The sequence below is a fragment of the Melozone crissalis genome, unplaced genomic scaffold, assembly GCF_028551555.1.
Source record: "Melozone crissalis strain CALT ecotype California unplaced genomic scaffold, PUWL_Pcris_2 ptg000069l_1, whole genome shotgun sequence".
NCBI classification, from domain to species: Eukaryota; Metazoa; Chordata; class Aves; order Passeriformes; family Passerellidae; genus Melozone; species Melozone crissalis.
Genome location: NW_026535847.1, coordinates 1,108,984 through 1,124,401, shown reverse-complemented (window position 1 = coordinate 1,124,401; position 15,418 = coordinate 1,108,984). Strand labels below are relative to the sequence as shown.

The 15,418-nt window shown below is 39.2% G+C and overlaps 1 protein-coding gene across 1 annotated transcript in view; it reads left to right on the top strand.

The window, feature by feature from the left end:
- Positions 1 to 15,418, top strand: part of LOC128946022 (guanine nucleotide-binding protein G(q) subunit alpha) — a 216,631-nt gene that overhangs the window by 178,769 nt on the left and 22,444 nt on the right. Inside the window, exons 4-5 of the mRNA XM_054289965.1 lie at positions 13,218 to 13,346; positions 14,315 to 14,444. Coding sequence (XP_054145940.1) covers positions 13,218 to 13,346; positions 14,315 to 14,444 — 259 coding nt within the window. The remainder of the gene's footprint in view (positions 1 to 13,217; positions 13,347 to 14,314; positions 14,445 to 15,418) is intronic.

The window sequence follows — 15,418 nt, the reverse complement described above, 5'->3', positions numbered from 1 at the left end:
GTGCTTCCATGGTTTCTAATGCATTGACAACCTCTGCATCTTTGCTGCTGCAAGGATCTCCATCCCCTACCTCCACTGAAATGGCTATGGTTCTGTGCACATTAATACAGGGACATTTCAAATGTACTCCACAGTAGTCAACATATAGTGGATCGGATTGAAGGACGTTACTATCACACTATCTCTCAAACATTGGCATGCTGATTCCAGGCTTATCTATAGCAAGCTTGGTTTTATCCACTAATGAGGCAACTCTGGTGTTTTCGGGGTCTCTTAGACCCCGGCTGTCATGGGTGCCCAAGACAGAGAAATCCAATTAAGCACAACCTGTCCGGGCCCCTCAGGCAGGCTCCAGAGCCACAGGCAGTCTTAGCAAGCTCAGTTCTTAGTGATTATCATCTCATTCGTGATTTCAGCTCTTGGCTTGCTAAGTACCTTTGGCAGATGCCAGGAGACAGAGGAGAAGACTGTGTAAGGTTCCACAGAGGTGTCTTTATTGATGTCTTCTGTGAAGGTTCTCAGGGACAGACAGCTCTTCTGCTGAGCTGGGCAAAAGTAGGGCTTTATATAGGGTACAGGAGTTTTAGAAATTGTCCAATAGTAAGGGTTGAGGCGAATGTGACCTATAGTCTTACAGAGAGATAAGCAAGGATCTGAAGGCAGAAGAGGGGCTTCTTAGGTCCAGTCATCATCACTAGGCATTTCCTATCTTAGGTTGCTGAATGCCATGGAGGCATTGCAGGCCCTGTGCCTGCTACACCTTTACCTCTTCAAATCTAGTTTAAAGCTCTTACAATGAGCCCTGCTAACTCTTGCACAAATACCCTTTTTCCCTTTTGAGAAAGATGTATCTCATTTGACACCAGCAGGCCTAGAGTCACATGGACTGACCTGTGATTAAAAACCCAAAATTAATCAGTCACAAAGCCAGGTATCAATCAGCTGGCTCTTCCTGTTACTTTCCTCATCATTCCCTGCAACTGGAAGGACAAAGGAAAACATAGGACCTTTCATTCCCCACAAAAGAGAGTCTGCTATGACAATAACCTGCCTTTTTTTCTTTATGTAAATGGTTTGGATATGGTGCATAGGCCAGCTTAACCTTGACAACACCTCCAACATAGATGGACCATCATCCTCATCATTGTTTGGTTCTACTTGCAGACCCTCATACCTAAGACACCTGAGAAAGTGAGGTAGTCACAGAGGAGATGCTCCTGCTGCATCAGGCAGGATGCCACCACCCCCATATCTTAAGTAACTGCATTTTGCCAGGTGGAGAGAGCATAGGGAATCCTCCATATCATGTGTCCTGTCTGCCAGACAAGACTATCCCAGGGAAGGTAGGGTGCAGTTCCAGTAGTCAATCTTCTTAGACTTCCTGATGCTGCTTAACCTACTTACCTCCTCCCTGTAATCTCCTGAACAAACTTTCTGTTAAATAATAAACCTAATTTCTTGGGTTTTCTCCCTTCTTTCTTCCCCTGTACTCCCACTCTCCTCATATAGATTAAGAAAAGGTCTAATTGCTGACTGTGTTGTAATAAGTCATCTTTACTAGTCTTAGATTAACCATTTTATTAGTGTGAATAACCAGCTCTATCTCAATGAATTTATGTGTAGATTTTGCTTTCTAGTGTGGTGCCAGTCACATTCCTTCTCCTAAGCAGTGCATTTCAGAGGCAGTATATCCTCAAGAATTTCTCCTGTGTTCATAAGGACTTCCAGCAGGACTTCATCTAAGCATGGGGTTTATTAACATGCCAGTATTAATAATTTAGTATCTCACTCCACCAGATACCCTGAGTTTGGGAAGAGGTACTAGGCAGTATTCCTAAATTAAGCAATCTTTTTCTTGGCCTTGGAAAGGAAAAGGACTTAGAAATAGATGAAGGCTATAGCTATCTACCTTTGCCCATCCCTTAATGCCGTCTCTTGATTAATTGGAGTATATACTAGATTGAGTTGAGAGTTACAGAAATTCATAGAATCATAGAATGTTTTCGATTGGAAGAGACATGTAAAGATCATCTGGTTCCACTGCCCTGGGAGCTGGGATCCTAAGGACAACTGGCTTTGGTATTACAGACTGAGGCCTTTTCCTCATCCCGACACTATGCTATTCTCTGCATCCAGCAAAGGATGGAGACTCTCCTGAGCCATCAAGATGGTATCCCTTCCCTGAAGTGTATCAACCTCACCATTCAACATTATGTCATCTGCAAACTTGCTGAGAGTGCACTCAATCCCACTATGTTATTAATAAAGGTATTGAACACTAAAGGTCCCAGTATGGACCCCTGAGGGACACCACTTATTACAGGTCTCCATTTGGACATTGACCCACTGCTCTCTGTAAAACCATGTTAGCTCTCTCTAATCACCTTTCTGTCTTCCATGGTTTTTGACACATCTTCCAGGATGATCTCTTCCATGATCTTCCTGGGCACAGAGATGAGGCTGACTGGTTGGAAGTTCATCTGATTGAATTCATCCTGAGAAAATGCTAATATATCATGGGACTATTTCCAACAGAAATGTGACTTCAAAGATACTGAAAAATAGTAATTAATGGATGGAGATGGATGTTAGTTTGAAGTGCCTGCCCCATGTTTGTTTATGTTGAAAATGTTTCCGAAGTTCATTTATTGAAAGTAAGTTCAGATATGTTTCAATGGCCAGTCTTCATTAGGTGGCATAACTTGGGATTTTAAATAAAGCTGTCAGGAAAATGAATCCACAAACAAAAGAGGTTTATGTCCAAAAAGGAGACAGAGGAGTCCTGGAACTTTATTCAAATAAAGGAATAGGCCATGGGGCATTTCCCCATGGAGTCTCTCAAATTGTTAGAGGACGCAGCCTCCTTTTTATCCTAATTTCCCAGACTCATTTCCCTCTCTCTTTCCCCATTGGCTGAGGTACTTGAGAGGTACAGACTTCCCAAATCGCTTAATAAAATCCCCCTTCTAATGTATACCCCCTGCTTTTTCTTTTCCTTGTGTCAATCAGTGGAATTCTTATGAAATTTATGGTTCTTCCCATTGTTTCTTTAATCTCTCAGTATCTAACTTTATTTGCCAGCTGAACCACAGTTTGTTTGTAATGACAAATCTCTCTCATTCCTTTCAAAGCTGAATGTTCAATTACAAGGTTATTTTGAATAGAATGTATTAACCATATTAATGAAGAGTGTTATTAGTTAAAACTACTCTTGTTCTGATACTGAAATTGGTCAGATGGAAACTTGCTAACACAGTTTTGAGTATTAGAAAGCAGGCATTCTTTAGTGCAGTGTTGGGTACTTGGAGGATCCTTCCTCTAATTGAGCGCACGGAGCATCAGGTAAACAGTTTTTATCATACACACTGGTTACATAATCATTACCTATCTCTGCTTACTTGATCTATATGTATTACTTTATTTTACATAGTCGCACCCCTTATTGGAAGTCCTTATATGGTCTTTTTGGGGGGTCTTCTTTGGTGGTCTTCAATGTCCCACATCCTAATTTCTAGGTGGCCATTCCTTGACCCCAGCGCTTAAGTAAGCACCATACTCTTATAGATGAGTAATGTGATGGTTGGCTCTCACAATTGAGAGATAGATATTATGTGTATGTTAAGGTATACAGTGATGTTATTGTAATATGTCCTCCCATAGTCCTCTTTCCCCTCCCCCTTGCAATAGCCTTAGTAGTCAGGGCATTTGGGGAGGGCCGGCTTATTACTAGGAGGCGTGGCATAACAACGCATGGCCTCCAACCAAGATGTAAGAAAGTAATCTTCACCCATGGACAGCAAAGAAGGAGTTGACTGACAAAACTTTGGCAGAGGCTAAAGGTATAAAAGGCAGAGCATCTATTTTGTAGACGAGCATGTGGCTGCTGATCACGGAGATTCCCAGCTCTGTAATTTTTCCTTATTCAGTCATTTGTTGTATTTTTGTTAAGGTTTAATAAACCTTTAAAATTTTAAAAGTGAGGGTAGTTTCTCATAATACTGTTGTTTTGCATAACTCCTGCTTTGTCAGCCTTCTCTAGGTACAGAAAGTTGTAGCTAGCATCCTTTTCTCACTCAAAAGCAAAAATCTCTTGACTTGCAGTACTCAAAGGGATAGAGAAAAAGGCATCTTTCAAATCTAATACTGTAAACCATTTTATTTTTTCACTCAAGGTTGTTAGCAAGGTGTAAGGATTTCCTACTACTAAGTATATATCTTCTACTATCTTATTTATGGCTCTAAGGTCCTGTACCAGCCAGTAATCCTTTCCATTTGCCTTCTTAACTGGCAAAATAGGAGTATTAAAATTGGATTCACATTCCTTCAATAGGCCATGTTTTATAATTTTTTCCACAAAGGGTTGTAACCCCTTATGGCTTTCTATTTTCAAAGGGTCTTGCTTTTGCTTTACCAGTCCTGCTCTAGGTTTCAATTCAGTTCTTACAGGCTCTGCTCTTCTGAATCTCCCTGGAACCTCTCCAGCCCAGACTATTGAAATCACTGCATCCTCAAGTGATAGTGGCAGATGAATCATGCCTGATTTTGGAGACTGTAGTGTAAAAATTAAGGCTTCCACATAATTAGTTTATAGAATAATAACTTGTATTTTGCCATTTTAAAATTTGATTTCAGCATTTAGTTTTTCCAATAAATCTTTCCCAAGGAGAGGCTTTGGTGAATTGGGTAGATACAAAAACTAGTGAGTCATCCACTGTTTTCCTAATCAATGGGCTTAAGAAATTGCCGAGTTTCACAATTCCCTGTTGCACCAACAAACATTATGGAATCATTACTCAAGTTTTCTTTTACTGGATTTAGCACAGAGTAACTAGCTCCTGTATCTACTAAGAATTCAACCTCTTCATTTACCTCCTCATTCCCCAGCTTAGCTGTAAGCAGAGGTTCTGCAGGGGAAGAACCCTCCAGTCCCCCTCAGTCCTCATTGGTGATGGCCATGACGGGGAGGCTTTTGTGTTTCAACTGCGGACAATCCCTTTTCCAATGTCTGTCTTTCTTACAATGTGCACATTGATTAATACTAAATCTCCCAGGGAGGTTCAAGGTAGGTTGTCTATGCCCTTGTCCTCTTCCTTTCCTCAGGGGCACCATTCCTTTGGAAATTGCTTCCACAACTGCAACTACTTTTTGTTTGGCTATTTCTTGCTGGTTTTCTCTATTCTGATAAACTCCCCAAGCAACATCTAACAGCTTCCCAAAATCAACTGGTCTTGTCCCTGAGCCTTTTGTAATTTCCTTCTAATATCGTCTGAGGTGTTGGAAGCTAGGATTTTTCTTTTTTTTTTTTTTTCTTTTTCTCTCAGGGAATTTTCTCCCATATATTGCCTAAGAGATTATAACGACAGTACTTAAAAGAGACACAAAATGTAGCCAAGGAGGAGGGTGAGGGGTACAGCTGACTGCACTCTCACAGCTGAGGGGCTTTCTCTTGGGAAAGGCAGAGATACCTTGAGATTTTGGCTGGGGGGTGAGGGGCTGGGCTTGGCTCCTTTTTCCCTTGCTCTCGGGATCAGAGTAGAGAGGTACGGTTTTTGGTGCTGGACTGTTGCTGATGCCTAAATAAGCTACCTAGAACAGAGACCAGGCAGTGTTAAAGGAATAAACTAGGTATTTATTAAAAAGACCTTCAAAGGATACACTTTGGGCAGTGCAAGAGCCCAGCCGTGGCTCCACCCAAGATGGACTAAGATGGACTCCAAGTAATGAGTTTTCAGACTTTTATAAGTTTTGGTCCATTTACATATTGCAGTTAATTGTCCAATTACAGCTTCAGGTCATGAAGTCCCATCTTCCCAGTTTGCTCTTAATTCACTGTTGTTTATACCTTTTGGGCCTGAAGCTGCAACGATGTCCTTGGTTCTCAGGCTGGAAAAGGATTGTTTTGTCTAACTACCCTGTGAAGAGAACTTGCTAACACTTTATTTGAAGTTCAGAGTTATATACTAATACAGTACAGAATCTGGAAAATATGAAAGCTAAAACTTAGGGCATCATTGCTGCCCTGAGGATTTGCTTCCATTGTGGAGTTCTCATCCTGTACAGCTTCTACTTATTGTGGGTGAGCTTCTACACGCAAGAGCAGCTGTTGAACTGGGACTGTTCCAACACCTGACCTCACTGGGTAGGGGACCCCAACCTCCTCCCCCTTCCCAGAGGGTGCGTCACCCAGCTGTGTGTGACAGCTGCTTGCACAAGTCCGGCTGCCACTGCCTAGCTCAGCTGTTTTTCTGACACTGCTTCAGGCTTTTTGCTACACTTTACCCAGCACCCTGTCTGCCTGACCCCCCGTGGTTCCTGCCATGGCTGCAGAGTTTCTGCTACATTTTGTTTGCTACCCTGGGGTCTGCTTGCCTCTGCCATTCCAGCTTGCTGCTCTGAGGTTCCTGCTACAATCCATTATGCCTTTTGGAGGGGCACTGAGACCAGCTCCCCCTGTGGGTTTGTAAAGGAAGCTCCTTTTCTATCTCTCCCACCGGCTTGCCCACCATTGGCTATGTGGAGAGAGGCAGCTGAACTAGCACCAGAGTGCCCTCTGCAGCCATGGGGAATCGTTGCAACTGCCCTGCCCAGCCAGGAGCCAACAGCACCTCCTGCTGGCTGTGGCCATAACTACACCAAAAGGGAAAGTGCTTTACAGCTGAGATAAGGCTGCTATTGGGTGTCTGGTTTTGGTTGTTGTTGCTCTTGTTTGCCTTATCATGTATATAGATATATTCTAGTAAAGAACTATTATTCCTTTTTCCATATCTTTGCCTGAAAGCATCATAATTTCAAAGTTATAAAAATTTGGAGCAAAGGGGGTCACATTTTCCATTCCAAGGGAGGTTCCTGCCTTCCTTGGCAAGCACTTATCTTTCAAACCAAGACATGATGATTGCCCCACAAATATGGAGGTTAAATGAGTTTCTCCCTCTGTTTCAGAATCGATATTAATATACTTTCAAACCATTTCTTTCAGGTGATTTAAAAATTTGGTAGGTATTTACCTGTCAAAATTTGCTCTTCCACCAACCTCCTACTGGTTTTAACAACCATCTCTTTCCATACATTCAAACAACATTTCTAACATAGTATCTATATCCATCCAGTCTGGGTCCTGAGTTTTAATCATAATTTTAAATGCTTTTGCCATTTTGTCTGGGTCATCTCGGTAGGTGCCAGCCATCAACTTCCAATTTTTAAGGTACATTAGTGAAAACTGCACTTTTACTGTGATTGGACTGTCTGCACCTACTGTCTGATGGAGGGGAGCTACTATTACATCTCTGTGTTTAGCTCTAGCTCTCCCTGCAATGAGGCTAAAACCCTCTGCTCCTTGATACATCCTCCCCATCCTCTCTATCTTCTCTTCTAGACTTGCCAATTGCCCCTTAATATCAGTCTTGGCAACCTGATTATCTGTTTCCCCATCCAACCTGTGATTAGGACTGACCATAAGATCTAAATCATACTCCTTTTTGAGGAGATGTTTAGAACAAATTTTTCTTATGCTGCACATAGAACAAGGTTTTAACCCTTTTCCTTGATTCTTTTTTTTCAAGAGCCAGATTAAAAGGGTCTGAGTGGGCTGGATTCAAGCCACAATCTTTCTGCCATTCCAGATGATTCCACAAAGTGAAAAACATACCAGCATACATAACCGTTTCTGTTCCCGTCTTAAAAACAACATTAACTATAACAATGTATTATACTTGAATGTTCCATTTTGTGGCCACTTTTCTCCAGAGTCTAGTTTGTACAATGGCCACTATTATTTGCAAAACTTAATCAAATTCTCCTTGATAGCTGTTCTCCCAGGGAGCCCGCCAATCTTTCTCCAATGTCACAAAATGCAACCAAGTGGGAATTTTTTCAAAATTATTGTCTGCTACCCATCTCCAAATAGTAGATCCAAAATGTTACAATACAGATACAAATACAAAACAATTAAAACAATTATCAATCAATCGAAAAAACCAAGTCATACACTGAATTCCAGAATACCAAATAATCCACCAAACATGCCAGAAAATCTACATGCCTTATATGGTCAGGATTCCCAAAAAAATGCCTTAGTATTGAATGTGATCCTACCTGTGTCCCAGACTGGTCCGAAGAACTGTGGTCTTCTCCAGGAAAGTCTCAGTGCCAGCATGAAGATCCAGAGCTCACTTGTATCCACAGGAGATCAGGCAGAGTGTCCCATCTGGCGGCCAGAAAATGATACTGAAATCAGTCAGACAGAAACTTGATAACACAGTTTTGAGTATTAGAAAGCAGGCTTTCTTTATTGCAGTGCTGGGTACTTGGAGGATCCTTCCTCTAATTGAGTGCACTGAGCATCAGGTAAACAGTTTTTATCATACACACTGGTTACATAATCATTACCTATCTCTGCTTACTTGATCTATATGTATTACTTTATTTTACATAGTCGCACCCCTTATTGGAAGTCCTTATATAGTCTTTTGGGGTCTTTGGTGGTCTTCAATGTCCCATGTCCTAATTTCTAGGTGGCCATTCCTTGACCCCAACTCTTGAGAAAGTGCAATACCATTGTTTTGCATGACTCCTGCTTTATCAGCCTTATCTACTTCTCCAAGTCTGCATTGTTCCCTTTATTTGGTAAGAGGAAAATGTTGTTCTGTTCTACTATCCTTATCAGCTTTTTTATTAAGTTTAGGAGTCTTTTCACTTCTCTGTCTGATTTCTAGATGAGAAAAATATGGGAAAATGCAAAGCTAATTAGTCTATTCCTATTATCACATTCTTTTTCCTTTTGTAATATGGACAGATAGTTCCTTTGAAAGTCTTTCAAGGGTATTATTAGCACCTTCATAGCCTGGTAACTTCTTTGAAGGCTGATTGTAGTTTTGGCCCTTGTCACAGGGAATATATAATTCATTAAAAGTAAGTGCTTTTTTCCCAACACTGACTAGGAAACAAAGGGTTTTCTTCTTTTTCTGATTGGTTAGTTTGCAGATCACAAGTATACTTTAGCAGTTTTTTCTGATGTTAAGAAATAGCTACTGTCAGCAGCTTGTTACATACACATTACTTTGGTAATGTACCTTCTGCCTGTTGCGATAGTAACCTCAGAACCTCAGCAGCCAGAGAAATTAATTTTTACAAAAGTAAAGTAATTATAGCTACAATTAACTTCTTAGACTCGGTCTGTAGTGTAAATTTACGCAGTTACTAGGTTACTGGGGTTTTTTAAAAGTAACTCTATGCAAATTTTTTTTTGTTTGCTTTGTTTTGTTCCTTTGTAAAATGCTTCGCTTAGTACATACCATTTGGGTGAGAGGTCATAACCACAATTTGTCTCATCAAAATAAGATATTTCTTAGCAGGTGGTAAAAATAAAATCCTAGTGCCATGTAGTTCTGCCCTAAATTGTTTGCACAGTTGCTGCTAACTGTTTAACTGACTCCTCAGTAATAATAGTGACTATCTGGTTTTGGACTCCACCTTAAGACAATGGTCAGGATGTTTCCAAGATCTGTATCTTTAATATATTTTTAAAATTTGAAGTTAATAAACTAACAAAACATGTTTTTGGCAATAGTTGGCAACACTTTTTGTGTGAAAGTCCATGTTTATGACAATTTCCTTGTTTGTTTGAAAGAGTGCATGTGTGTAGCAACTTCTTGTGTATACTGAACCAGCAGTTGTGTCACAATATCTGATTGCAGAATTTGTGCATGCATGTATGTGGTAAAGCTTCTAAGGGCTTCTAATTTTATCTAGGCATTGTCTTTTTTTTTAGTTAGACCCTTATCCTAAAATCCCTTATGCATGCCTGTTATGTGATTAAAATTTTTATATGTGCACATGTCACGGGTAACCCAAAATGCTGTTGTATTCCATATCTATCTGTGCCCAAAAATTGTTAGTGCCTTTTTAAGACCCTGCAGCCAGAAAACAGAACCGGGCGAGGGGGGGAGAACTTTGCTGCGGTCCTTTTTGAAGTTGGAGCCTGGAAGCTGAGATGTCTCTCTCTCCTGGCAGCATTTGCTGACGGTGGAGGCTCCACTTTTGAGGGGCTTGTTTTGTGTTTTTTGGCTTTTTTTCTGGGCTTGCAAAAGTAGCCACTCAGAAAAACTGCATTTCACAATCAAAAACTGTTTCGGAGTGAACTTGTCAATGCAAGCCTCAGTCCCTGGGACCAGGTCACCCTGCATCGGTGCCAACAGGCCAGTTCTTTTTCCCCAACACAACTGCAGTGCAGAAGACAGCAGCACCAACATCAGCGGACTCCAGCGGGTGGCAGGAGGAAGCAGCAGGAGACGGTGCTTACTTCACACATGCCGGCAAGTCTTCATCTGCCACTAGAACTGCTCTGCAAGCTCCTACCTTCCCAGAAGGGTTTGCCACCATCCTTCCCCCTTGTCTCCCAGACCGTGTGATCACCTGTAAAGGCTGCCATCTTGGGGGAAGGGTCAGATGCCATTTTCCCTGTCTCCTTACACGTGGTTGCCAATGGCAGGAGCCATTTTGGAAAGGGAATTTCTACCATTTTAGGTGTCTGTTCTCTGGGAGTTTGTGAGATTTAGAAATTTTGTTTCTAGTGATTATTTACTGGGGTTTTTTGCCTGTTGCCGTTTTGCTTGTTAGTAAACTGCTATTTTTTCACTTATGTCTATTTGTATTTTGCTTCTCCTTATTGGTGGAAAGGGATTGGTTAAAACAAAGGGAAAGAACTCAGAGTTTTCCCCTTTAAATTGTCTTAAACCAAGATCACATGTTTTCTCACATGAGTACTGTATTTGTCAGTAGTTTGATTAGAACTTCAGTAAATGAATGCTTTAAAAGCCATGGTGAGTTGTCTTTAATAGGTAATGATAAAAAAATAAAAATATTCATTTTCTGATAGTGTTCACTTTTACTCTTCATCCAGAGTAGTCTGAATTCAGCGATTCTAAAGACATTTCATGTAGCCCTATCATTTTGTTATATAACTTTTAAATTAAATGTCCTCTTCTGGTTGCAATTCAACCAGTGGAAAAGGTAGCTCCATCCTGCTTCCCTGCTGGAGGTTACAAACTTCCCAGTCTGCATCAGTCAAACAAGCTGAAATAATTTTCACAGCAATAGATCATGAAGACATTGCACAAGAGCAAGAGTTAAGCATGGACTGTGACTTATGGAAAAAGGTGTAGTTAGAAGCAGCTGGAGTGAGGATTTGGCCTGCACAGTTGCAGTTGGAAAAGGTGCTTGATGTGTTGATGTTTTCATTTAAAGCTGCTGCTTGTGCCAGAGACAATACCAGTGTGATTGTCATTACTGTTCTCTATTATGTGCTCACTGTCAGGATGCTAGGCATCCTCAGGTGTCAGGAGGGAATATGTGGATTGAAACTAATTCAAGCCTGTTGCTCTCTTCAATATTCTTCTGCTAGCTGTTCAGTTCTTATACTCTTTATTGAGCTTAGCCATGTATATGCTCCTCCCATGCTGGACTGGCTAACTCAGAGGTATTCACACTCTTAATGAACTCAGATAAAATAATTTACATCACCAATTGATCCACTCAACTCATTGATCCAACCTGATATGAAGAATCCTTGAATATAATTCACTGCAATAATAAAGACTTATAAAATATGATCAACCAAAACTATGATAAACCCTTTATCAATGAGTTATCAAAGGTGGGGCCTCAATTTGAGTGCTGTATGCAGTTTGGTGCCCACAATTTAGAAAGAATGTGAAGGTCTTTGAATGTGTCCAGAGAAGGACCACCAAGCTGGTGAAAGGGCTGGAAGGCATGTCCTGTGAGGAGCAGCTGAGGACTCTGGGTTTGTCTAGTTTGGAGAAAAGGAGGTTGAGGGGTGACCTCATGGCTCTCTGCAGCTTCCTGAGGAAGAGACATGGAGAGGGACGTGCTGAGCTCTTCTCCTTGGAATCCACTGACAGGGTGTGTAGGAATGGTTCAAAGCTGCATCAGGGGAGTTCCAGATAAGGAAACATTTATTTACTGAGAGGGTGATCAAACACTAGAAGAGGCTTCCTAGAGAGGTGGCTGATGCCCCAAGCCTGTCAGTGTTTAAGAGGCAATGCCCTTAATAATATGCTTTCAGTTTTGGCCAGCAGTGAAGTGGTCAGGCAGTTGGACTACATGATCGTTGTAGGTCTCTTCCAACTGGAACTATTCCATACTTTTCTAAAAAAATAAAAATCTAAATGTTCTGTATTATTGTAACAGCTATGATAATATTTGAAAATTGTGTGTGCTGATAGTGTGCATTTAGGTTATAATAGTATTCCAGTAATCTTTTCCTTTTATGTAAATATCCACTTTTATTAATTTCTACTTTCCATATTCCTGCTCAGCATTTTGAAATGGTCTGTCAACCTAATAAGTTACTTTAAAAAAATTATGCCATTACCCCATTCCTTCTAATGGAAAATGTGTATGCAGTTCTAGAAAAATAAAAGTATACTCTTACATGGTTAATACAAAAGTCATTTTAATGGTATTGAGCATGTCTTATGATTTGTTCTACTGGCATTTTGGGAAGATTGTACATGAGTAAAGAGAAACAATTAATTGCTGCTATATTCCAAAATATTCAGATGTTGTACAAAGCAGTGGGTGCAGTAGAGCAGAAATACTCTGATGACAATCCCTATGATACACACGCTTACCCACTGATGATTTTAAAAAAAATTAATTATATTATTTTGAATCAGAGGGAACATGAGCTTTAAAGAGAAATATAAGGAGATTTTATTGATTTTAGCGTTTTGAATGAAATTTTGTATTGTTGATGCAGACAAAGCTTTCAGACTGATTGTCAGAAACATGTTTAATTCCCTCTAAGTTGATAAAATAATCGAAAGTTATATCCACTGCGAGCAACTAAGTACGATGCAGCAGCTCACTCCCCTGCTTTTCTCTTTCCCAGTGGGATAGGGAGGAGAATCGGGGGGGAAAAAAGTAGAACTCATGTGTTCAGATAAGACCAGTTTAATGAAACAAAGTAACATATAATAACAATAATAATGATAATAGCAATAATTATAATAAAAATGAGAGAGAGACTGGAGCACTCCTTTTAATTTCCTTTCCTCTTTTATGTCATTATTGCTTTTTTTTCCTGTTGTACTTCTTCCTATCCCACATCTCATTTCTTTTCCTAAGACTACCTTTCTCTTTTCCTCAGTGACATTATGGTCTCACTGTCTTGCATTCCTGTTGTTTCTTCCCATCTATAGTTACCTTAACGACTTGGACCGCATAGCAGATTCAGCCTATCTGCCAACTCAGCAAGATGTGCTTAGAGTTCGAGTCCCAACAACAGGGATCATTGAATACCCATTTGACTTACAAAGCGTCATTTTCAGGTAGAAAAAAGTTTAACACCCGTTTGTTTTGTTTATTGTGTTTCCTTTTACATTAGTAATACCATGTATAAGATATTGGTCAAATATACAAATGAGTCAATGTTTTTTTAAATTTGAGCTTGGTGTTAATTTTATTTTCATGTTTTTGTCCATATATGATTAGCAGCTGTTGTTAAAGGTGTAAAGAGAATGAGAGACAGATTTGTCTTTTTCTGAAGGTAGTTATTATTGATAGAAAATCTGGAAGTAATTTTTCAATAAAATTAGTAAAAATGTACTATTATGAATAATTATGAAATGGAAAGGTACCACTTCTGTACTTGATTTTTATAGAGAAGTGATATTTTGCAAATGCAATGCCATTCTTGCAATTTTCCCCACAGCTCATTTTGAGGGCAAATACAATTGCTAAAGAATAACTATGCAGTTACAAGTACAAGTTAGACACCTGAGTGTCTAGTTACATTGAGATCCATAATAAATTTGGAGTACACTCTGCCAGCAAATTTGAGTTTCTATTTTGGCTAGTAACAACTTCAGTAAAACAGATTATATACTATTTATACTCTTAAAATTGGGCAGCCTTGACAAGTTTGGAATTTTGACTGGCAATTTCTTGGGAGAATGGCAGGCCACCAACTTAATTCCGTGGATGCATTTCTGCTGAATATGCAGAGCATACATTCTAGAATTGTGACTCAAAATCATAAGTGTTTAGAATAACAGAAATTTGAGGGCTTTGAGACCCATAATAATTTAAATTCAGAAAGCAGATCAAACTAAAAAGCAAATAGGATAACTTATTTATTTACAACATATTCCATTAGTCTTTAATATGAATGATAGCAGTTTTAAGAAGAAGAAGAAAATTGTTTTCAATTAAATTCTTGAATTCAGTGTTTCATGTGTTTGTATGTTTATCTGCAAAGGTATTTGTGGAGTTGATGCGATCATTGTTAATTTTGCAGAATGGTGGATGTAGGAGGCCAACGATCGGAAAGAAGAAAATGGATACATTGCTTTGAAAATGTCACATCTATCATGTTTCTAGTAGCTCTTAGTGAATATGATCAAGTGCTTGTGGAGTCCGACAATGAGGTAAGCAAGCATTAGCATAAATCACCAGTTTTAAAGAAAAAAACCCCTAAAATTAATTTTAAATTTTATTAGAAAATTGATTAAAACACAAATTTGTAGAGAGTTTTGGTATGTATGTTTTTACATGTATATTTGGATATTAATTTTTTTTGACCAGTAAAGTTTAATGATAGATTGAATACTTCATGCTAAGCAGCAAAATAAAAGGTTGCTAGTCCTTTTAAGACGCTTTCAAAGCAGGCTGGCTTGTTTTCCAAATATCTACCAGCAGTTGTATGCAACTGCATGGAATGAAATGAGAAGTTCTTCATGGATTAAGATGCTAATCTTCAAATAATATGACACAAACTAATCTCTTCCATGGAAGGTCAGTGGAACCCATCTATTTTGTGTTAAAGGTGGAATAGCTGACGGAAATGTTCTTATTGTAGCTATTTGCATGGTTAATGTTGTGTAGCAAAGCCATAAAAATACAATGGGAATTAAAACAAAATTCATATATTCTTTGCTAGAACAGACCCTATAGTAGTAAACTTCATTCCATTGACTTAAAGTATAGGATTTATATTGGCTTATATTTCCTACTTCTGTTTCTATTTTAAAAGATAACAGAAGTAAAAAACTCATGGGTGATGATACATGAACTAAGTAGGAAAAGTGCAGGAGTACCCAGTGTTATGTACACAATTTTAAAAAGTAGGGGGGAAATTTAATGTTTGGACTTTTTCTTTCATAAAGACTATTCCCATTATTCATCAAACTTACATGAGTTACTCACCAACACTGTTCTATGCAAGTTTTTAGCATTCATTTACAAAATTTAGGTGAAAAAAAGAAAACATTTTGTTGTTCGTCATGACTGTATATATATGTTGATTTCATTATTCAAGAGAAGGGTTGATATACCAAGGTAAAACAGATGTCCTGGGGCAGTCATGATTGTATTCTCAACTTTTTCGATATTAATTTTTTTC